Source organism: Phocoena sinus, chromosome 8 (genome assembly GCF_008692025.1).
Source record: "Phocoena sinus isolate mPhoSin1 chromosome 8, mPhoSin1.pri, whole genome shotgun sequence".
Taxonomy (NCBI): Eukaryota; Metazoa; Chordata; class Mammalia; order Artiodactyla; family Phocoenidae; genus Phocoena; species Phocoena sinus.
In genome coordinates this window covers 87,469,483-87,492,936 of record NC_045770.1, presented here as the reverse complement: position 1 = coordinate 87,492,936, position 23,454 = coordinate 87,469,483, and the positions used below count along the sequence as shown (strand labels likewise).

Sequence of the window (23,454 nt, the reverse complement as noted above, 5' to 3'; positions counted from 1 at the left end):
CTGCTTATTCAATGATGCATCCCAAATGCCCAACACAATAATATCTGCTGAACGAACAAAGGCTAATATGAATTCACCTCTGTTACTTACCAATAAGACAGCTTCTCCAAGGACATAACCAGGGAAGTTATTATTGAGACACTCAGACAACAGAAGCCCCTCCTGAGCATCCCACACCCCTGATTCCTTGGCAGAGGGTCTGCTCCACCCAACCTCTATCTGAATGTTCACCATCTGGAATGTTCCACTGCCTTTTCCACTCGTGTAGGCCAGAAAGCAAGATGCCAAATGAAACCACGCCTGGGGCCTGGCTCCTTGCTGGTAGGCAGGAAGGAGAAAACCCTGTTAGCTGTCAGAGACAGAGCACCCTGGAGAGCTCACCTGATTCTTTTACATTTAGTGTTTCTCCAAAGAGGAAAAGGCTCCGGCCAGCAGCTATGGTGGTTGCTGGTTACAGAGAGGAACGCTAACCCCTGGGGAATGGAACCTGCCCTCAGGAGTACCTGCTCTGAGCTGCGTGCTCTGCAACCTTCTCTCACTTTTCCTTCCAGCAATCCTGCAGGCAGGCCTTGTCATCTTGGTGTTGAAGAGGCTCAGAGTGGTTAAGCAACTTGCCCAAAGTCACAGAGCTGCCAAAGGGCAGACCTTCCGCCTGACCCTACGCAAAGTCTGGGGTCTGAATGTGTTGTATCACGAATATGGCTGATACCGCTGCAAGGTGATGGGAGGTCTTGGAAAGCAGCTGGCTCCGAAATTTATACCTAAAGCCTGATTTTTATTATTTTTTTTAACTTTCTCACATCGAATGTTCTCTGTATCCTCCATGCCTACACAGGGCTGGCAGAGAAAATCAAAGCCCCCCAGGTAACTGTCTCACACTGAGGAAGTGGTGGGTTAGGGACGTGGGCTCAGCTTCCATCAGAAGCAACTTACGCAGCCCCCGTGAATTATGGGGTGACTGTGAGGTGACCAGGAGTAGCTCTGTGTGACTGAGACATGACACAGCAGAGCCTGCTGGTCACCAGCCTTTCCAGTCTATGTGTGCAACACCCTCTTCCTGAGAGCTCAGGAACATAAGGACCACATGAAAGCCCTCTTGGGAAATGAGAGGCCGAGTGAAGGGTTTGAGCCAATCAGCTTCTTTCTTTCAAGGAGCGGATTAATGGCCAAGGGAGATGCCTTTCTATTGACTGAGGTTCCAATTAGCAACAACTGCATAACAAATCATCCTCAAATGGCTCAAAAGGCTCATTATCTCTCAGAGTTTCTGTGGTTCAGGAATCCAGGAAAGGAACAGCACTTCTGGCTTGGGGGTCTCACATACCGTTGTAAGCAGACAGTGGCGGAGGCAGCCAGGGGCTGCCCAGGCATCTCTCTCCTCAGGGGCCTCTCCAAGGTCTCTCTGTATAGACTAGTTTGGGCTTCCTTACAACATGGCAGCCTCAGGGCAGCTGGACTGCTTACACGGCTTCTGAAGCTTTCAACAGGGAGTATTCCAAGAGCAAGGAGGAAGCTGCATGGCCTTTTACAGTCGTAGAAATCACATAGCATCACTTCTATCATACTCTATGGATCAAAACAGTCACAAAAGCCAGGCCAGTTTCCAGGGGAAGGCTCCACTTCTCGATGGAAGGATGACAAAGAATATGTGGACATATTTTAAAACTGTCACACTGAGATTGGGAGAAAGAGAGAAGTAACTGAACTGTGGATAGCATGGGGATGTGGACAGCGGGGAGGGACGCACTAGAGAGTCACTTTCCCCAAATACACATTTCCAGAAGGTAAGCAGACAGGCACAGGTAGACCAAAAGAGTTTGAGGGAAAAATCTATAAAAGGTTCTGAGCCACAGGGAAAGACTGCCTAACAAATCAGCTAATGAGGACAAAGCACCTGTCCTTGGAGATTTCCTTCAGATGCAAACTGACCTAAATCTGTGGCCCACTGACTTCTGTGAAAAAAGCAAAATCAAAGTCGTGTTCCTGCCATCTAAAGAATAACTATCACCTTGATCACACTCCAAAATCAAGGTAAAAGCTTACAAAGGGTCACAACAGGCGTACAATAAATGAGACCATGAAGGAACAAAGAAATACGAGAAGTGCCTTTTCAACTATACATCTGGGGATGCAGAGGGGCTGCCCCCACTGGGTGTGTACCTGAGTTTCCCCAGTTGGCACTGCACAGCACTCCAGCTCAGACCTGTTTCAGAGCCCAAGGAGGCAAAGCACACACCTCGGAGTGCTCTCTCTCAGGCTGTGGGAACGAATGCCACTCAGATAGAAGTCTGTGGTCTGGTGGTGGCCCATGTAGAAAACCTACAAGACATGCTGCTGGCATATACCAACCTTTGAAATATCAGCTCAGATTAAAAGAGACCGTGGCAGAGAGTGTGGCCAATTATTCCCCAGTATCTATCCATTCTCCCTTTCTGTCTTTTCAGATATATACTCCTGGGTTTTAGTTGAGCATATAAATACCCATATGATTAAGAATACCTTTCTCAGCCTCTCTTGCAGCTAGTTATGGTCATGTGACTAAGTTCAGGTCTCTGGATTAGAAATAAAAGTGATGTGTGTAACTTTCAGTTCATTGCCTTAAAAATGAAGCAGATATCCTGGTTTCCCCTTCTTTCCTCCTTCCTGATATCTGGGAAATAGTGACCTTTGCAGCAACCTTGGGGGAGGGCAGAGCTCCCTATTGGCCCAGACTGCTCACCTTTGGGATGTTATATGTGAGAGAATTCATCTTATTTAAGGCATTTATTTAAGTTATAACCTCCATCGTATTTTAGCCACTATATATTGGGGTCTCTTTGTTACAGCAGCTTAGCCTATTTCCTAACCAATACATAGTCCCTGGACTGTCTCTAGTCTTTTAAACTAAGAACCTAATGTCAGAAAGAATCAGAGAGGAAACACTAGAAACCAGATCCTAAAGACTCCCCCCAGTTTGCTCACATCCCTGTTTTCTCTACATCTCCCATCTTCTGAGTCCCTCCTAATTGTCTGAAGTACATAATATAAGTCTTCCATGATTCCATGAATGACTGACACTGACCACTCTTTCAGTAGATTATCACTTGTAACTCACTCAAGCCAGTTCAAATGAAGACAAAGTTTTGCTCTAGGTCCCAGAGGCCTCAGTGAAAGGTAAAGACATTGGGCCTCATGGGAGCTAGAGCTGGGAATTGGGAAGCCATCCAGGATAAAGCAAATACCCTCTCCATCCCTCTCTGGGGGCTGCCACCTCTGGCCTCTTAGATGTCCCCTCTAAGCAGACCAGCACTCTCAACTGTGAATTCTGCCCTTCCCAACTGTGGCTGCCACGTTGCTGGGTCCTACCTCTACACAGTGTTTGCTCAGCTTCCTAAGGCTGATTCAACCCTGAGTGTCTGAGTTTGAGACAGTCATTCTGATTTGCTGCTGGCCAGCCCATGAACTGACTGGTCGTGGGTCAGGTGTCTAAGCCTAGTTGGGTCAACAGTGGCTGAGGTGGCGGGGAACTGTCTTGGAAAGTGACCTTTGCCCTTCCAAAGGTCATGAGTGGAACAGACAGTCTGGAAGGAGCTGAGGACAGGGCAGCTAACACGACATATTCAATATACTTTGGCACCCAGAATATACGGAGCATTAATGTGTACATATTGTCAAATGCAAGGGCTTAATGGGTCATTTCTCAAGTTAGTAGTGTTGATCAAAGGAGTGGTTATGTATTCCCGGTCTTCATCTCCAACTGAAAAATAAGGTACTAGGAAATAGAGCTGCTGCTAGGAAGTCTCTTGATTTCTCATAGCACCTAGCAGTGCGCTCTGCAAAAGAAGACCTTCAATAAAAGCTGACCCACTGACGGTAATTTGAGCAGCGCACACATTACATAGGGCACAAGATCTCAGGGAAGAGAACTCACGGAAGGGAAACGTGGGTAAGTGTCATTCTGTGGCATTTCAGAACCAAAGACTAACCCGACATAACCTGCTGAATTTCCAGAGAGAAACAAGGAGGGAGCAAGAGAGAGGTGCTGGGAGCATTGGGGGATATGACAAAATATCTGCAACATCAGAGCACATTTTCATTTCCCACAGGTCACAGAGCTCTCAGGTAGCCAAACCGGGGCCAAAAAAAGAAAGATATTTACTGGACTGCATAACCCCAGGGAGATTTTCAAGCCTCTAGTCAAGGGTGGCGGATGGAAATACCCAGCATGTGGCCATCTAACCGCCCAAGCTATTCTCATCCTGGAGAATTCACAGAATCTATTATTCTGCGGTCTCATTTACAGTATCCCCAAGTTGCAATTAGATCTCCCCTGCCAATGGGATAGCAAAGCTCTATTGAGACCCACGGAGAATCAAAATTCTCATTGCAGGCAATGATAACCAGCCCCTCCTGTGAATTCCTTTACCAGAGCAGAGCATCTCATTTCTCCTGATTTTCCTCCTTGGGCTCCACCTTCCAACGGAAGCCCCCAGGGAGGGGGCCTGGCAAGCTAGCCTCAACCCCCCTGACGGCTTCACGTCCCTCCACGCACCACCCCCCCCCCCCCACCACCACACACACGCAAGCACACTTTGCTCTGGGCGTTTGGGATCTCTGTCTCTGAATATGCTCTTCCCTCTGGCTAGATGCCCACCCTCGTGCTTGTTGCTGGGTCCATTTTCATGCTTAACGTCTGGGCAGAGATTTCACTCCTCTGTTGCTGGGTCCATTTTCATGCTTAACGTCTGGGCAGAGATTTCACTCCTCTGAAGGCTTCCCATATCCCCTAGGAAAAACAGTCATTCCCCACTGTCCCAGTCATGTCCTCGTGTCCCCCACGGCGTGCTTCCTCTATTACAGCATTTATCACATTTCGGGGTAATTATCCCTGGGGCGTTCTGCTTCTCCCTTGTCAACTATGAGCAACTGTGATGGGACTGAGCTTTTTTTTTTTTTTTTTATGCGTTACGCGGGCCTCTCACTGTTGCGGCCTCTCCCGTTGCGGAGGACAGGCTCCGGACGCGCAGGCTCAGCGGCCATGGCTCACGGGCCCAGCCGCTCCGCGGCACGTGGGATCCTCCCAGACCGGGGCACGAACCCGTGTCCCCTGCATCGGCAGGCGGACTCCCAACCACTGCGCCACCAGGGAAGCCCCAGGGGACTGAGCTTTGTGTTTCTTCCAGAACCCAGGTGGGCCGGGCAGTAGCAGGCACTGTGCAAATGATCTGTGTCTGAAGGAAGAGTCAAGACAGCGAAAGGGTACTGGGTGGGGAGCTGAGGGCCACAAGCTGTCCACGGACAGACAAATGTCCCCTGCACAATCGCACAGCACAACACAGCTTATCCTCCAGCTCAGAAAACTTGCAGAGAGACGGTAAGCCCCATACTCGGTCCCCCTCCCCCGAAACCTAGTCCACCTGCCTCAGCAAGGGGCACGCTCTGCCATGTGTCCAGGCGGGATCTACCCCACGCCAGGGAGAGGGAGGGACCGATGGGGGCAGAAGCCAGGATGGGGGAGAGAAGGGGAACGTAGGTGGGGAGTGGGGGAGACGGCAGAGACAGCCCTGCAGATGAGCATGGTGGCTACCAGATCAGGACGCAATTACTGTCGGGAATGGAGAATCATCCTGACTTGCTTCTAAACGAGGGACACGTTAGAAATCCTCAGATGCCCGCTGTGGTTAAAGAAATGGAGGCTTTTGTGATGCAAACACTCAGTTTCTAAGAAGAGAGCCCCAAAGACACAGAAAGGCACAATCAACCTCTCTCAACCTCCTTTTGCTTCTTCCAATGAAGTCAGCGTTTCTGCCTCTCCCGGCCCAGCTGGGCTTTCAAACTCTCAAATGAAAAGTGAAGAAACGGCTTCCGCATTCCTCCTGTTAACTGTACCTCCAGCAGTTTTATTCTAGGTAAAGCCATATAAATTCTTTCAGGGTGACGACTCGCTCCAAGGACCCCTCTAATGATGCTCTTGACATTGTCTGGTGGCACGAGTTTTGTGGTAAGTACTGACCACCCAACAGATTCTAGGTTGTGACATTTTGGGTTGGATCCCCTAAACCCCAGACTACTACTTTTTTTAAATATGTAAAGCTCTTTTCCATTCATACTTGAAAATGAAACAAAAACTAGCACTTCTCCCATCTCATGCCCTCCATGGTTTCTCTACAAATCTTTGGCTGCGCAGTCACTTGGTTTTATCTTGCGACAGAAAGCAAAGGTCTCCTCCAAAAGCATAAGCTCCTTTTCCTCTCAATTATCCAGTGGGGGGCTTGGAGAGGAAGGGCAAAGAGCAGGCCTAACTGGAAGATGCTACGGCAGGTTCTCCGGTCCCACAAGATTAGCATCCCCACGGTGACCTGCTACAGGCCATTTCTACCCCTGGCCACCCCCGTGCAGTTTACCACCAAATCTTGACGACGCCAGCCCCAAACACTTCTCGAAGCCATCGGCCCATCCATCCCACTGTCATCACCTTCACACATCTGGTCCATGACTTCCCATTGCCCATGGAGAAAGTCTAAGGTCCTTCATGTGGCTCCCCAGGCCACCAATCCACAGGCCACTGCTGACCGCTCCAGCTTCCTTCCAAGTTATTCTCCTCCTGTCCACCAGAGGGAGAGGGTGTCACGTGGATTTTCGGCCCTTTAAGTGCACCACGCTGTTCAAATGCTCAATCCTGGATCTTCTACCCTACAGTTCCTTCTGCCGAGAAGGTTCCTTCTCCCCCCACCCTGCCCTCCTCTTATCCAGTTAATTCCTCCGTATCCTTCCCATTTCAGCTTCAGCATCACTTTCTCAAGAAGGTCTCAGTACCCTACAGAGTCCCGTCACTCTCTTCCAAAGCATCCTGTCTTTGCCTTTTCCACACACTCCTCACACCAGTAACCAACCCAATGCCTGTTTTTCCTACTAGGATGCAGGTGCCATCAGAGTAGAGATCACACTTATCTTGTTCCCTATTACCACCTATTCCCATCTTCCATTCTAAAAGCCACATTTTTTTCTCCCATTTTAACATTCCAAAATTGGGATGCATCTTAAAATCAACAGTCCGTCATAATTTGTCACCATTTTCTCTTTCTCAGCATAACAAAATAATAGTGGGTCTTACACTTGATGGCATCTTGGTGTTTGTCAAAATAAGGTATGTCCCTGTATCTAATGGGCACAGTGCCTGGCACATGGCAGCCATCAATAAATACCTGATAAATACATACTGACATACACACACATTTCCCGAAGATCTGATATTAGGCGGGTTTTCCTACATCACAAATACACCTTAAAATCTCAGTGACTGACCACACTAGAGATTTCTTACCTTGCCAGGGGTCTGCCGGTTGGCTGCATCTTTGTGGCCTCGGCTGGGACTGACCCCAGGCCGTGGGCTGGGCTCAGGTCTGACCCATGTGACACTTTTCCATGGACCAGTAGTATATTTGTCTCATAGCAGATCATTAGAATGAAAGAGACCAAGCACGGGGGCACAGCACATTCCAACCTCCCTTCTGTCCGTCTACCAACATTCCACGGCCAGAGCAAGCCTGGCATCCACAGGTAGGGACACGTCCTCTGGCTACTGTCACAGGATAGAGGTGGGGAGTAAAGACCTGAGAGTAAGAATCCACCCACCATAGGCCCCATATGGAGGAGAGGTCTGTGAAGGGACACCGACCTCCCATTTCCACAGCACTGAAGGACAGCTCCCTTAATGGACCATACAGAACATGGCCCTGGTCACCACAGGTGAAAGCCCCTGAGTTAGCAGTGGTGGTCTGACCTGGTCAGCAGCCCTCTGCCCAGCAGGAACCAGGACCCTCCTCCTTGGTTCCCTCGGCTCTCAGGCTTTATTTGAGGTATTTATTTGAGAGGAGAGAGTAAGAAGCAGTCACCATCCCTAATTCTTTCTTTCTGCAGCTGATTATTTAACCATTGTAAGCCTAGGCTCCAGGTCCCAGTCTGAGTGGGTGGCTGGCTATTTTATTTATTAAAAAATTTTTCTTAAATTGAAACACAGTTTATTTACAATGTTGTGTTAATTACTGCTGTACAGCAAAGTGACTCAGTTATACACATATGTATATATATATTCTTTTTTTTTTTTTTGCATCTTTATTGGAGCATAATTGCTTTACAATGGTGTGTTAGTTTCTGCTTTACAGCAACGTGAATCAATTATACATACATATATGTTCCCATATCTCTTCCCCCTTGCGTCTCCCTCCCTCCCACCCTCCCTATCCCACCCCTCCAGGCGGTCACAAAGCACTGAGCTGATCTCCCTGTGCTATGCGGCTGCTTCCCACTAGCTATCTATTTTACGTTCGGTAGTGTATATATGTCCATGCCACTCTCTCGCTTTGTCACAGCTTACCCTTCCCCCTCCCCATGTCCTCAAGTCCATTCTCTAGTAGGTCTGTGTCTTTATATATTCTTTTTTTTAATATTCTTTTCCATTATGGTTTATCACAGGATATTGAATATAGTTCTCTGTGCTGTACAGTAGGACCTTGTCATTTGCCCATTCTCTATATGAAAGCTTACATCTGCTAACCCCTCCTCCGTCTCCACCCTCCCCTAACCCCTTCCCCCTTGGCAACCGCCAGGGTGACTGGCTAATTTAGCTCAGCTGGGGCATTAGGACCAGAGGGTGAAAGACCCAAGTCCAACTGTCCTAAGGTGACTGGACAACAGAAGTGTTGATGGTCTTGGTCAGGACTTTAAGGAAACTTGGAGGAGTTCTGGTGCCCTGATTTCAGTCCCAGGGCTGTTGTGGAGACAGAGTTAATGAGGCCTGCACACCAAGTACAGAAAATGAACATCTCAAAATGCAACCTGGGAGATGCCCCATTAACCAAGCACAGCTCTAGCCAGCACCTCTCCCCACCAGGAGGATGCACCCTCAACTGTCCCGATTCCATGAAGGCACTGAGTGCTTTCGCAGCTCCCTTACGCCCTCATCTCCCTTTGCTTTTGCACGTTGGTCACTTTCCAGCAGTCCTGTGTCTCTTCGTTTGTATTTCTGCTGTGGCACTTGGCGTAGGGCTGTGCTCTGCCTGAGTGTGACTTCTGGGGAGCCGTATGGCTTTGCTAGGGCTGCTGTAACCAAGCACCACCAACTAGACAGCTTCAACAACAGAAATTTCCCGTCTCACGGTTCTGGAGACTGGCAGTGCCTCTTCCCCGGCTTCTGGTGGTTTGCTGGCATTCTCTGGCATTCCTTGGCTCGTAGACGCATCACCCGAGTTCTACCTTCACGTTCCCATGGCCGCCTCCCTCTGTGTATCTGTGTTCAAACATGCCCTTTTGATAAGGACACCAGTCATATGGGATTAGCGGCCCACCCTCATGCGGTGTGACCTCATCTTAACGAACTACAATGCAATGACCCAATTGCCAAGCAAGGTCACATCCTGGGGTTTAGGACTTCAACATATGAATTATAGGGGAGAACACAATTTAAGAGACACCAAGACCATTTCTGTATCCCCTGCATGCAGCTCAGGGCCTGGCACACGGGGGCACCCCATTAAGTGCCCCCTAATAAAAATGCCGGAAAGGACAGCTCACGTGCTCTCTTGCCCTTTCTCTCTCTCACTCTCTCTCTCTCTCTCTCACTATCTCACACACACACACACACACAACTCTACAGAAGAAACAGGACAAAACTGTCACTGTTAGCTTCTGGTGAGTTGCCAAACCTCATGGCCAGCTTTCCAAATTCTCCTCTAAGCATTATCACCAGTATACAGCAAGCAAGATAAAGAAATGGCAACCCAATTGCCAATATACTCAATTAACTATCCTGGCATTGGTGGCTTCTTCAGAAGAGCTTATCTTCCTGGCATTCCTCAGGAGGTGGGAAGGTCATAGGCATCATTAGTCTTTCTGACTGACAGGAAACCTTGAGTACAAAGAGAGGGAATATGCCAGCCTCACAACCTCCCCTCTGCGCTCACAGGACCAAGGCCGGGCAATGTCTGCTGTTCCTGGTCCCAGGACAGTAATAACCAGACGGCTACATCACGGGGTGATGGAGGATGTTAGCTCGTACATCAGGGGACGTGAGTTCCCATCCCTGACTTCACCACTTACTCGCTGTGTGGACATGGCACAACTACGGAACCTCTCTGTTCCCTGGGTTCTTCATCTGGAAAAGTGGGGGTCATTTTCTGTGAGAGGGTCCTCCTCTCACAGGGATTTTGTGAGGACTGAGTAGGAACATATAAGTAAAACGCTTGGAATGGTGCCTGATAGTTAGTGCTTAACATGATGGCTATTCTTATAAACAGCTGCTTGACCTTCCAAAGGACTGACTCTCCATCACCTGAGTCTTCATAAGCTCTCTGTTACTAGAACGATCAGAAGTGGGGCCCACTTAAGAGGTATTCATGGTGTCGGTTCTCTATTATGCCATAACAAATTACTCCAAAACCTACAGGCTTAAAGAACCAAACATTTATTATCTCACCATTTCTGTGGCTCAGAAATCCAGGAGTGGCTGAGCTCTGGCTCAAGCCTCTTACAAGGCGACAGTTGAGGTGACTCCTGCGGCTGCAGATAGCTCAAGGTTGGACGAAGGGAGAGGCCACCTCTGAGCTCACTCCTGTAGCTCCTGAAGGCCTCCATTCCCTGCTGGCGTTTGGTCGGAGGCCTCCCCAGTTCCTTGCCGCATGGGCCTATCCATGGTGCAGCCCACAACATGGCAGCCGCTGACGTCAGAGTGAGCAAGACAGATAAGCAAAACACACGTGGAGTCTTTTGTAATCTTATCTTGGAATTGACATCCTATCACTTCTGCTGCTATTTTCTTTGTAGAAAGCGAGTCACAATTTGTACACCTATGTTCACAGCAGCATGACTCACAAAACCCAAAAGGTGGAGGCGACTCAAATGTCTATCAACAGATGAATGGATACACAAAATGTGGTACCAATGTACAATGGAGTACTTTTCAGCCTTAACTAAAAAGGAAGGAAATTCTGACATACGCTACAGCATGGATGAACTCTGAAGACATTCCAGAAGTGAACCAAGCCAGTCACAAAAAGACAAATACTGTATTATTCTATTTATATGAGGTATCTAGAATAGTCAAATTCATAGAAGCACAGCAGAACAGCAGTTGCCAGGGGTTGGGGAGGGGGAATGGGGAGTTGCTGTTTAATGGGTATAGAGCATCTTAGTTTTGCACAATGGAAATGTTCTGGAGACTGGGTACAGAGTAAGGTGAATGCACTTAACACTGTTGAACCATATACTTAAAAAACGGTTACTCTGGTAAATTTTATGTTAAGTGTAGTTTGCCACAATTGAAAAAAAAAAAGTTAGTTCCAAGGTCCAGATCACATGCAAAGGGATGGGATTATACCAGGGCATGAACCCCAGGGGCTGGGAACCACTGAAGGCTGCCTGCCACATTATCATGTATCCAAGTTGGAAAGGATCTATCTGTCCAGTTAGGACTGAATCCAACATATTTAAGGCCACCTGAGTGCTGGCCACAGCCAATATGCGCACAGCAGCACCTGCTGACCCTCAGATGCACCCTCCCAGGGAAAGTTCCTAGAAAGCCATATGCAAAGCTTGCTCCAAAGCCACTGCTTGTGGAATTATCTGGTAACAGGTTATGCTTCCAATGAATGAAGCCGCAGTTACAATCCGATCCCAGCACAGTGTTCTTTGGTCTCCAATACATCCCATCTGGAATCGAAAGGTACAGTAGTGACTGCACTTTCATGGTCCCATTCCCGCCTCCGAGTCTTGGCAGGGTTTGCTGTTGCTTTGAAAGGTCAGCGTAAGGAAGGGAACTAAATGGCGACGAGAGGAAGAAGGAAGGAGAGGTGCAGCCAAAACTGGAGTCTCTCAGTGGAGACACGACTTTTTCATACCCTCAGCAAATTAGAAGTATTTCAAGCACCCTATTTCCTGTCTTGGGGTCAGTTTTCTCCACTCCATCAAAATAAACATTATAAAGTATAATTTTCTTTTCCCACATCAACTGAAAGCAAAGATGCATTTTTCAAGGGCTGGAAGCCCAGCAGAAGCAGATAGGATGTGTTTTAACTAAATGAACTTGTGTACAGAAGGTGTCCAGCACAGTGTCTGGTGCAGGGTAGGGCTAGATAAATATTCGCTATTACTAAGATGACAATAGGTCAAATCCTACGTGGTATAAGACGATACGTTGTCCACTCAAGATGCCTCTGAAATTCCTCAGGAAGACACTACAGTCTCTCAAAAGCCCAGTATGGGTCAGGTTTTCCCCCAGCACGGGCACAACGGTGTTCCTTTTAACACCAAAATCAGCAGTCAGTTTGCTTTAGCAGCTACATGGTAGAGAAAAGCATCCCCTTCAATACCAGAATCGCACTCGGAGCAGAGGGACGTTTACATCGTTAAGAGAGATGCAGAACTGCAGGCTGGCCAAGGGAACGGTAGGTCCAGATTACCATCTCATGCGCACTGTGGGGGCATACCCCCATCGAGGGAATGACAGAATCATCTGTTCTGTTTAAGCAGTAATAATAATACTTCTTATGATTTTTTTAATAGATTATGGATACTTGAACTCACATAACTTTAGCACGTGTACAGTGTAATACCGCACAAGGTACAAATTAAACACAGCTTAATAACAACACCTTACAAAGAAATCTTTTCTAGTCTTCAGCACTCACTGACTCCACCATGTGCAGGGCACTACCTATGCTACCAGGTAGGATCTGTGTGATTCGAGAGGCCAAAAAGCTTCCTGTTCTTAGGTAGCTAATGGAGATGCCTTTCCACAACAGGCATCCTTGCTCAGAGGCTGTCACATTGACAGCAGTGGACAGCTGTTACCCATGCCCTGATGGGACTCGTTTCTGAGAGCACCTGCAAAATGAGCTTATTTTCTAAAGGGAGGGTCATTGGGTATGGAAGGCACAAAGCTGAGATTCTAAGGTAAGCTGCTCCAAGTGAGGCGTTTGCCAAGAGTCGGGCTTTGTGTGTATGTGTCCACCACCAACTCTTCCTACCCCTCATGCTTATAATATGAGAGTACAATATATAGAGAGGAACAAGCTGGGCTTGAACCAGCCTTCAGAGGAACAGTTCTTCTTAAGGGCAAGCAAAAAATCTGCTTCAGCAAAATGCTGGGATAGGCATGGGCTGGGGGGAGCATTGTAGGTGCTGCTAAAAGCATCAGGGACGAATTCCCTAACTTCCAAGTTTTAGACTTGAAAGTCCTTTGTTGACCATCTCAGGGCACCATTAGTGAGTCTAGGATACATACACGCGTAAGAAACAATATATATGGAAAAATTTTCTCAATCCCGCCTATCTAAGCTAATTTTTACTTGATTCTGTGATTACTGTCCCTCTACCACTGCCAGTGGCCGATGGCCGATGGCCCAACGCCATGTGCTTTGGTTTATAAAAATGTGACTTTGCATAAGCCTAGAAACACACCTTGCCGTTCACCACTGAATCAGTTTAGAAATCCCTAGGCAAATGGCAAGATTAGAAACCTCTCTAAAGTTAGTGGATAATAGATAGCAGTTCACAGATTTGCACGTGAATTCAATTCACCTGGAGGGCTTGTTAAACTACAGACTGCTCGGCCCACCTCCTGGGTCGATTCCGTGGACCTGGGTACATCCGGAGCTTTGCATTCCCAAAGGGTTCCCAAGTGATGCTGATGCTGCCGGTCTGAGGATTAAACTTTGAGAACCACTGGTGAGGAGAAGACACGAGGAGGGAGTTTTCTAGGTCAGGACAATCAGAGGCTAACTCTGCCCAAGACTCACCTCCCAGAGCTGCTCTCTGTACAAATTTTGGCAAAGTCCATGTAGATACACATTTTGTCTTCTCTCGTCTATGGACCTCAGGCATACGGATTTGGATGGCTCATAATTCCTTAATTTGTGGCGTGCTCTCACCAGTGGTCTATGCATGACCCAGTCATTCATTCATTTTTAATAACATAATAAACACCAACCAAAATAAAAGCCAGGACCTTGAAAGGAACCTGCACCTAACTTCATCTTACCTCCCATCTTTCCTGCCTCCCAACATATGAATTAACCAGCTATCCATCTTTCTCTTGCTTTTCTTTTTTTACAGTATTATTAAATTTGTAAACTGTGGTACAGTCATACAGTGAAATACTGAATAACGGTCAAAACAAATGAACTCTTCCAATAAACAATAAAATGGATGGATCACAGCAACATAATACTAAGTGAGAAAAGTAAAGATTACATATGGATGATACCTGTTTATAACATTAGAAAAATATACTTTTTAGGATGCCTTACAATTGACATGCATTTTTAAATCTTTGTATTTTTTCCTAATCACTGAAGAAATAAATACATGTTTACTGGAAAAGAGACAATGAGTAAAGAAACGTACCCAGTCAGTTTTAACAGGGGAAGATATGACCCCTCCATGTCCTTCTGGGTTTCCTAAAAAGCTCCTCTTTCCATCCCCAAATGCACCCTTCAGTTTCCATCCAACAGCTCTGAGGTTGAGAGCTCTGATAGGAATAGGCAATTCATACAAGAGGAAACAAGGCAGTAAACAAACAGCCAGGGGAAAATGTTAACTTTGCTCATAATCAGAGAAATGCAAATTAAAGCATTTGGGGAGCTATCATTCTATGACTACTAAATCAGCAAAAATGGGAAAAAGGGAACAACAGTGAATGCCTGGGATACTACTATAAACCTGACACGCGCAGATGATACTAGCAGCAATGGCAAATTTTTAAAAATTTCCAAACAGCTGTATGACGAGGTGTAGTCATGAACTGTGAAGGTGTCCCACTCTGCTGAATTTATCCTGAAGAAGTAACTCAATGGAAAGAAACAACCTAGGTGGCCTCCAACAATGCAACAATTTAGAAAACCACAGTAGAGCACCGAGACGGTGTGCAACGCAGCAGGACAAATTACAATTTTGAAGAGAAAATGTATATTTGATATTTAATGCGTGAGAAATACAAAATGGTAGGTGCATTACGGTTAGAACCATGTGTACGAGGGTTTCGAGGTAAAGAGCAGAAATTAACATGGCTGTTGCATTTGAACGTGGGATGGGTGTTGTTTTCTTCAGTGTTACTGTGCTGTGGTGTCGTAATTATTTTTTTTAGAGCTTGAGGGGCTCCTACCTTGAGAACTTTCACAGCTTTCCTCGTCGCTGTTGTCTTGACAGTTATTTTGCCCATCGCAAATGAAGCTCTTGTCAATGCAGAGGCCGTTCTTGCAGTGGTAGCGGGCAGTGGAGCAAAGCAAAGGGTTTGCTGCTGTGAAGGGAAACCAGAGAAGATCACCAGGGAGGTTAGCCAGTCCCCTTAGGACCCCCCAGCACCTTCTCCAGCCAGGGGTATGCCCTGCTCGGGAAGTAGCAAACTCATCTTCTAGGATGGCTGACTTCAAAGCCCATCCTGAGAGACTGGTCAGGCAATGACCTGGACAGGATGAGACTTACTCTGCTCCATTCTAAAAGCTCCTTCTCCCAAGTCATCATGCTGGTGTCCTATAACCATACCAACATGGCCAGAGGGCAACACCTCGCCCTAACTGGTCAAACGCTAGGCGGGCCAGCAGCCTCTGAGGGGCCTGGGGCAAAACCCGAATCTCCCAGGAGAGTCAAGAGTGGAATGGTCGGTAACATAAGAGACACACAGAAAAGAGCAAAGCCAGATGGAGTAGATGGGTCAGGGATCCGTGAACCTCTGCCACTGATGGAGTGATGGCACGATCTAATCCAAGGCCTATGTCGGATCCTTCTGGTTCCCTAACTATGGACCAGTCTGGTAAGTCCTCATGTTTCCTTATGGCTCACCAAGGTGAGCTCCATCTCTGCTTTGCAATCAAAGAAGCCCATTAACCCACTGGCTCAGTCTGAGCAGCTCCCTGTTGCAGGCACTTTCAGGAACCCCCCAAAAAATGACAGAAATGGCCCTTACCCTCAAGGAAGAAGGTCGCAACCAGCTAGCATAAGGTCAGCACAAAACCGCTGAACAACATGTAAGCAAATCTCCATGGAAAATCGCTATTTCTACAGCACAATTTATCTTGCTTCCTCACTCCTTGCAGTGCAATTCAAGCTCTTTCCAGGGCTCTATTTTCAATCAATAAAGCAGCAAAGTAGAAATTACTCCAGCCCGCAGTCTGCCATTTATTAGCTGTGTGATCTTGGGTAACTTACTTCACTTCTCTGAGCCTCAGTTCCTTTATCTGCGTGCAGGACTGACTCCATAATTTGCAGGGCCTAGTGCAAACTGAAAATGCAAGGTCAACTGTTCAAAAATTATTTAAAACTTCAAGAAGATAAGTGCTGGGCATTAAACCAAGTGTGGCGTGCTTCTAAGCTAAGCACGGAGCCTGTGCAGGTCACAGGTCCATGAAGCTAGCCCTGCTGCTTACAGCATTAATTTAAGCATCAAAGGAGATGACATGTGAGGAAAATGTACACATGTAGCACAGGCTCAGGAAATGTTGGACATGCTCCCTGAGTTATGTCTGCCTCAGCCCCCCAGAGTGTGATCCTCCCTGAAGGAGTGATATTGGTGATAACGAAGAGGGGTCATCGTGGGATCTCGGGTCACAAACTGAGCCGGCATCTGCATCATACGTGGTACGAAGAGCACCAGAGCGGGATGGCACAGCCATCACTGAAGACGGCCACGGGATCAGGAACAAGCCAGCACCGGCGTCTCCAGATGGTCCTCACCAGCAGGATGGCAGTTGTAACTTATCTTCCCCATATGCCTCACGGAGCGATTGTTAAGATGGCACAGAGATGGCATAGCTGCAGACTTCACAGGGCCCTGGAAACCCAAAGGGCTGTGGAGTTTTTTAGTTTTTAACTGTTCAACTCAGAAAGTTTGATTTGAAAGGTCAGAGGAGGTAGAGGGATGGGGAAGCCAGTGCTCTCAGTTTTGAAGATGACGGACCAGCCTGAAGGTAAGCAAAAGGAGTCTGGCCTGAAAATGGAAGTTGTAATTATTTAAATCGCTGTGGGCCAGAGAATGGCTCCACTTGATCGTGCTGAAACCAAGGTCTGACCTCAGCCAAAACCAAAATGGGGAAACCCGAAACCATAAGTCACATTTGGTTTCTGTCCAGGGCAGCGCTCCAAACCCTTCAGCATCCCACCACGTGGCCTCTGGCTTCCCGGGGACCTTGTGGGTCACATCTACACAGCCAAAGCGTCAGCAACGGTCAGCTCGCTCGAATGGACAGCCTTGGAAAGGCACCTGAATTGCCCCAAGATGGGGCTGCTGCAAACTTACGTGAACCGCCCCAGCAGGGAAGGCGGTGCTGAAGCAACCCTGCAGACGCGATGGCATCTACTGACTTCTCGTCAGCCTTAGACCCTTTCAACCTCACAAACTTTCCCAAGGAAAAGAAGTCACATGTGTGTGCGTGTGCACGTGTGTATATACACGCATACCACATATATGTGTATATATGTACGTATGTGTATATCCAGATCACACGTATCTTCAAATGAATTAAGACTGGCTATATCTTAAGACACAGCTCTACTGATAAAGAATCCACAGGGACTGAGAACCAATTTCAGTGCATAGAATGAATACATATATTTGGTATTAACGCATATAACCAAAGGACTAGGACCAGAATACAGAAAGAACTCTCACTACTCAAAAGAAAAAAGACAGGGCTTCCCTGGTGGCGCAATGGTTGAGAGTCTGCCTGCCGATGCAGGGGACACGGGTTCGTGCCCCGGTCCGGGAAGATCCCACATGCCGTGGAGCGGCTGGGCCCGTGAGCCATGGCCGCTGAGCCTGCGCGTCCGGAGCCTGTGCTCTGCAATGGGAGAGGCCACAACAGTGAGAGGCCTGCGTACCGCAAAAAAAAAAAAAAAGAAAAAAGACAAACAACTCAACAGGAAAATAGGCAAAGGACATGACAGGGCAATTCCCATCAGAGCAATGGCAAACGCTCAATAACAACTTGAAAAGATGTTGACTATGGCCAGTAGTGAAGCACCACTTTAACTGCAGCAGACTCACCAAACTTAAGGTCTTAAAATCCCAGGTTGTTGGCCAGGATGGGGAGGGAGAGGAAGTCTCAGAGACTACTCGTGGGAGTGCAAATTGGTAGATCCACCTTGGAGACCAACTTAGTGATACCTGGTGATATTTAAGGGTCATATGCCCCATGGCCCAGTCATTTCACTTCCAGCTACACACTCAGGGGAGAATCCTGAACAAACAGAAATGTGTGCTGAACCACTGCTTGTAAAATAAAAATATTAGAAATGACCCAAATGTTCACCCACAGGAGAATTAATACCATGTGCTACACTGTTAGAATTCTACAAGAGGGGATGGCTAGCTTTTACTGTACAGGGCCAGATAGTAAATACTCTAGGCTTTGCTAACGTTTGGGTCTTGCACTGTGTCTTAACTACTCAACTTTGCCATTGTGGTACAAAGCGGCCATGGACAATTCATAAACGGAGGGCAGGACTGTGCTCCAATAAAACTTGATTTACAGGTAGTAAGTACGTTTAAAGTAAGTAACTTGCAAAACAGGGCGTAGGCCAATTTGGCCCAGGGGCTATCGTTTGCCAACCCTCGCTGAACAGCAGTAAAAAATGAATGAACCAGGGCCTCCCTGGTGGCGCAGTGGTTGAGAGTCCGCCTGCCGATGCAGGGGACACGCATTCGAGCCCCGGTCTGGGAAGATCCCACATGCCGCGGAGCGGCTGGGCCTGTGAGCCATGCCTGCTGAGCCTGTGCGTCCGGAGCCTGTGCTCCGCAACGGGGAGAGGCCACAACAGTGAGAGGCTCGCGTACCGAAAAAAAAATGAATGAACCAATAAACAATAAGGCCCTACTGTATAGCACAGGGAAGCATATTCAATATCCTGGGATAAGCCATAATGGAAAAGAATATAAAGAAGAATGTATATATGTAGATAACTGAGTCACTTTGCTGTACAGCAGAAATTAACACTGTAAATCAACTATACTTCAATAAAAAAAAGAATACAAAATCAAAAAAAAAGAATGAACCAGGATCAAGATGGATCAATCTCACAAATTCAATAGAGGGGGCGAAGTTATAGAAGATATATGCAAGTTATATAAGAATAAAAATTACAGAAGAATATGTATAGTGTTGTACCAATTAGATGAAGTTACCCATGCAAAAGAATACTATCAATTATTGAAGATACAAAAATATATACTCGCATTGGAAGAAACAACCCTAAGTTCAGGACAAAGGATGTCTCTGGAGAGAAGGGAGAAGGATAGGGTCAGAAAGGGGTGTACTGTAGACTTATAATATTTGGTAACACTTTATTATTTTAAAAATCTGAAGCAAATAAGGCAATATGGCAATGACTTTTTTCACTGAGATATAACTGACAAATAATACTGTATTTGTTTCACGTGTACAGCAGGATGATTTGATATATGTATATACTGCAAATGATCACCACAGTGAGTCAACACCCATCGCCTCACATAGTTACAAACATCTCCTTTGTGATGAAAACTTTTAGGATCTACTCTCTTAGCAACTTTCAAATACACAATATGGTATTATTAACCATAGTTAATAGAGTTATAATATTATAATGTATTATTATTATAATATAATATAGTATTATTAACTTGTTAATATAGTTATAATAATTTAACCATAACTATAGGTAATATGATTTTTAAAACAGGCTGTTGGGAAACACAGGTGTTCATTTAATTTTATTTTTCCTTTTCAGTATGTTGGAAAGACTCCACTAAAAGTTTCTAAGAGTCTAGTCTGGCAGAGATGTCTCAATGATCACTCACTTTCCTTTTCCTTTTCTCTTTTCCCACAAAATTCTCTCTGGCTCAGGGGCTTCCCTGGTGGCGCAGTGGTTGAGAGTCCGCCTGCCGATGCAGGGGACGCGGGTTCGTGCTCCGGTCCGGGAAGATCCCACATGCCGCGGAGCGGCTGGTCCCGTGAGCCATGGCCGCTGAGCCTGCGCGTCTGGAGCCTGTGCTCCGCAACGGGAGAGGCCACAACAGTGAGAGGCCCGTGACCGGCAAAAAAAAAAAAAAAAAAATTCTCTCTGGCTCACAAACCCCTGTCTTTAGTATCTTTCACACTTAGGTGCCCTGTTGTTCAGAGAACACAGGTACACGCTGGTAAACAGACATACCTGGGATTTCTCCTTGTCAAGGGCTCCTCATAAAATACTATGTCCCCCCGCCCCCAATGCAGGGCAGAGAAACAGAGGCAGAGGATGCTAGAGGAACCTCCCCAAAACCAGCAGCAAGCCAGAAAAAGGCCTCCGAACCATCAAAACACACTTTGGGATGTTATTGTCCTTTAAGTGCTGGGAGTGTTCTCAAGGAAGGGCCCTCCAGCCTTCCCCTCCCCCAGGTCTGTTGATTCTCCGGTTATGTAAATTCCAGCAAGGTTTGTGTTCCAGTTCCCAAGGACACGGCAAATTAGAAGAGAGAGAGGACGCCGTGGCCAACCTGCAGACAAATTGCAAGAAATAAAAGCTGACAACTATGGGAGGGGACCACAAAGCTATAAAAAGCCACCTGAAGAATTCCAAAAGCAGAGCAGCCTAAGATAGCTTCAAAAGAGACCAGAAAGTTCTAAAAGGAGCCAAAGACAACCCTGTATTATAGCCCAGTCTAAAAACTAACATTCGTAAGAACGGCCCTGCACTGTCACCAACAGAGGTAGACACTGAGGAAGCCAAGAGGAGATCCCTGTTGTCAGAGGCACACTCACTTACCTAGAGTAAAATCTCCCCAAAGACCCCAGACAGCTCAAGTTTTGCTATATTTCTTCCAGGACCTCTGCAGCATTTACCAGGCTTAAGCCAGATTTCAGGGTGCATGTATGGTGGACCAAACCTATAGGCTCTGGGGGGGACAGAAGTCAAGTCTTAGGGGTTTCTGTGATGCCGTGGATCCTCACCCAGGACCCTGAAACATAACTGATCAACAGACGGCCCATAAACTGACTATGAAACGCTTCCTACTCTGGGATGTTGTATCTCTGCATCTTCTAGCAATATTTAATGTGCTCCACATGTATGTTTTCTTTGTCCTTCCTGAGGTTTCCCAGTCACTGAAAAAATGTATTATTTTACTCGCTTAACTAGGAAGAGGAACATTGCATTTTATAGTATTTATTTCAGTAAGGATGGAAAACTGTCCGCAGAGTTAACTTCAAAAATTCAACTGCGACTCCAAAGTTCCCCAGCTATTATTGCCACCACAAACACAGAGATCTTAGAATCTGTTTCCCAGCCCACAGTACTCAGGAAAGAGGAGTTGTCTCTCCCTGCCCAGGGGAGGGAGGAGTGAGAAGGTTAAGCTCAGTGGTTAATTAAACTGGTGGCATTCACCTCAACCACATCTGAGGGAAAGGACCCAGGGCCCACTGCAGTCGTCCAAAAGCAACTGACCAGCTTCAAGACAGGAAATGAAGCAATCTGTCTCCAGCGGGACGTAGGAAATGTCGCCTTTAATCCATTTAAAGTCTGTGAAGTCGGCCCCTCTCCCACCTCAAAGGGTTCTTGACAAAACACATCAATGAGAACCTCCTGGCCACCAGTCCCCACATCCCCCATCTGCTCCCCGTCCCGCTGTGGTGCCCGCCCACTTCCTCGCCGAGCATCCCAACCTCATGGTCTCCGTGGGTATCTTGTCTTCCCAGCCCCCGTTTCCCTGGGAACCAGGCAAATGGGGGAGATGGAGCTGCTCCGAGACTTCCTCTGTTCCAGGACACAGGATGCCTGGCCCCAAGCCTCTCTGCAAATAATCCGACCCATTAACAAGCACTGCTCCTTTGTGGCCTGGAAAATGCTGGCAGCCTGGACCTTCAAAGAAGAGGTGGCTTGTCTGTGGCCAGCTGCAAGTTCTTGCCTTCCTTTCAGAGTCCACCCACAGGACCTCTCCCAGCAGCCCTTGGCCCCCGAGACAGATCAGGGCCATGTGCAGCTGTCTTCCGTCTTCCGAGTCTGCAGGAGGGGAGGCGCCACCACTCTGGTAAAGCAGGAGGAGGCAAAGGTTCCTCAATCCCGTCTGCCTTTTCCCCAGCCTCTAAGGACCCGAAGGATCCGAACTTTCAGAACCCTTCGAGAGGCAGTGCAGTGGCAGTGGCAGACCCTGATTCATTGCTAATGGCCGTTTGTTTCCTCCTCCTTGTAAAGGCTTCCTGGGCCTGGCTACCTCTTGTCCAACCCCCCAGCCTGTCTCCCGCCAATTTCGACTTCACTGCTTCAACCACCACCCTTCTGTGGATGGCTCCCCAAATCTTCCCTCCAGCGATAATCCTCTTTCTCTTGATGCTTCGTGGACATCTCTGCCTGAAGACCCCCTCACCTCAAGCTCTGCATGTCTGAAACGGACATCCTTCCCTCTCTCCCCAACTTCTCCCTCTCTTCTTGGATCCACTTCCATTAAAGGGACCACCACGTCCCAGCTCCCCGGGCTCCAGCCATGCTTGACCTTCTCCCTCTCCTCGCTCTGCACTCAGCTCAGAATCAACTGCTCCTCGTTGCGTATAAAATACAATCCTAGACTGTTAACTTTTTTCTCTTCCAGTTTTATTGAGATATGATTAACATACAGCACTGTATAAGTTTAAGGTGTACGGCACGATGATTTGATTCACATACATCATGAAATGATTATCACAGTAAGTTTCGTGAACATCCATTATCTCATATAGATACAAAATTAAATAACTAGAAAAAAATTATTTTCCTTGTGATGAGAACTGTTAGGATTGACTCTCTTAACAGCTTTTATATATAACGTATAGCAGCATTAATGATATGTATCATGTTGTACATTACATCCCTGGTACTTATTAACCAGACTCTTAACTTTTCACAACCTGCCCCAGCCTACCCTTCCGAGCATACATTTTTCTGTAATGATTAGCAGTGAGGGTAAGAAGTTCACCTGGGTTCAAATTTCAGCTCTACCACTCACTAGCCACATGACATTAGGAAAATGCTTTAGCTTCGTTCAGCCTCAATTTCCTTATCTGTAAAATGGAAATAAGAATAGTGCCTCTGTCTTAAGATTTTGTGAAAATTAAGATAATGCACCGGATACAAATGAACCGATTTACAAAATAGAAAAACAGAGTCACAGATGTAGAGAACAAACTTACGGTTACCAAGGGGGGATGGGGAGAGGGATAAATTGGGAGATTGGGATTGACATGTACACACTACTGTATATAAAATAGATAACTAATAAGGACCTACTGTATAGCACAGGGAACTCTGATACTCTGTAACAACCTATATGGGAAAATAATCTTAAAAAGAGTGTTTATATGTATATGCATAACTGACTCACTTTCACTCACCTGAAACTAACACAACATTGTAAATCAACTATACTCCAACAAAAATTTAAAAAAAAAAATTTAATGCACCTGAATAACTGAGAATTGCATGTGGCCCACAGCAGGTGCT

The 23,454-nt window shown here is 46.9% G+C and overlaps 1 protein-coding gene across 1 annotated transcript in view; it reads right to left on the bottom strand.

Annotated features, from left to right (window-relative positions):
* Positions 1 to 23,454, bottom strand: part of LDLRAD3 (low density lipoprotein receptor class A domain containing 3) — a 258,143-nt gene that overhangs the window by 101,731 nt on the left and 132,958 nt on the right. Inside the window, exon 4 of the mRNA XM_032638780.1 lies at positions 15,137 to 15,271. Coding sequence (XP_032494671.1) covers positions 15,137 to 15,271 — 135 coding nt within the window. The remainder of the gene's footprint in view (positions 1 to 15,136; positions 15,272 to 23,454) is intronic.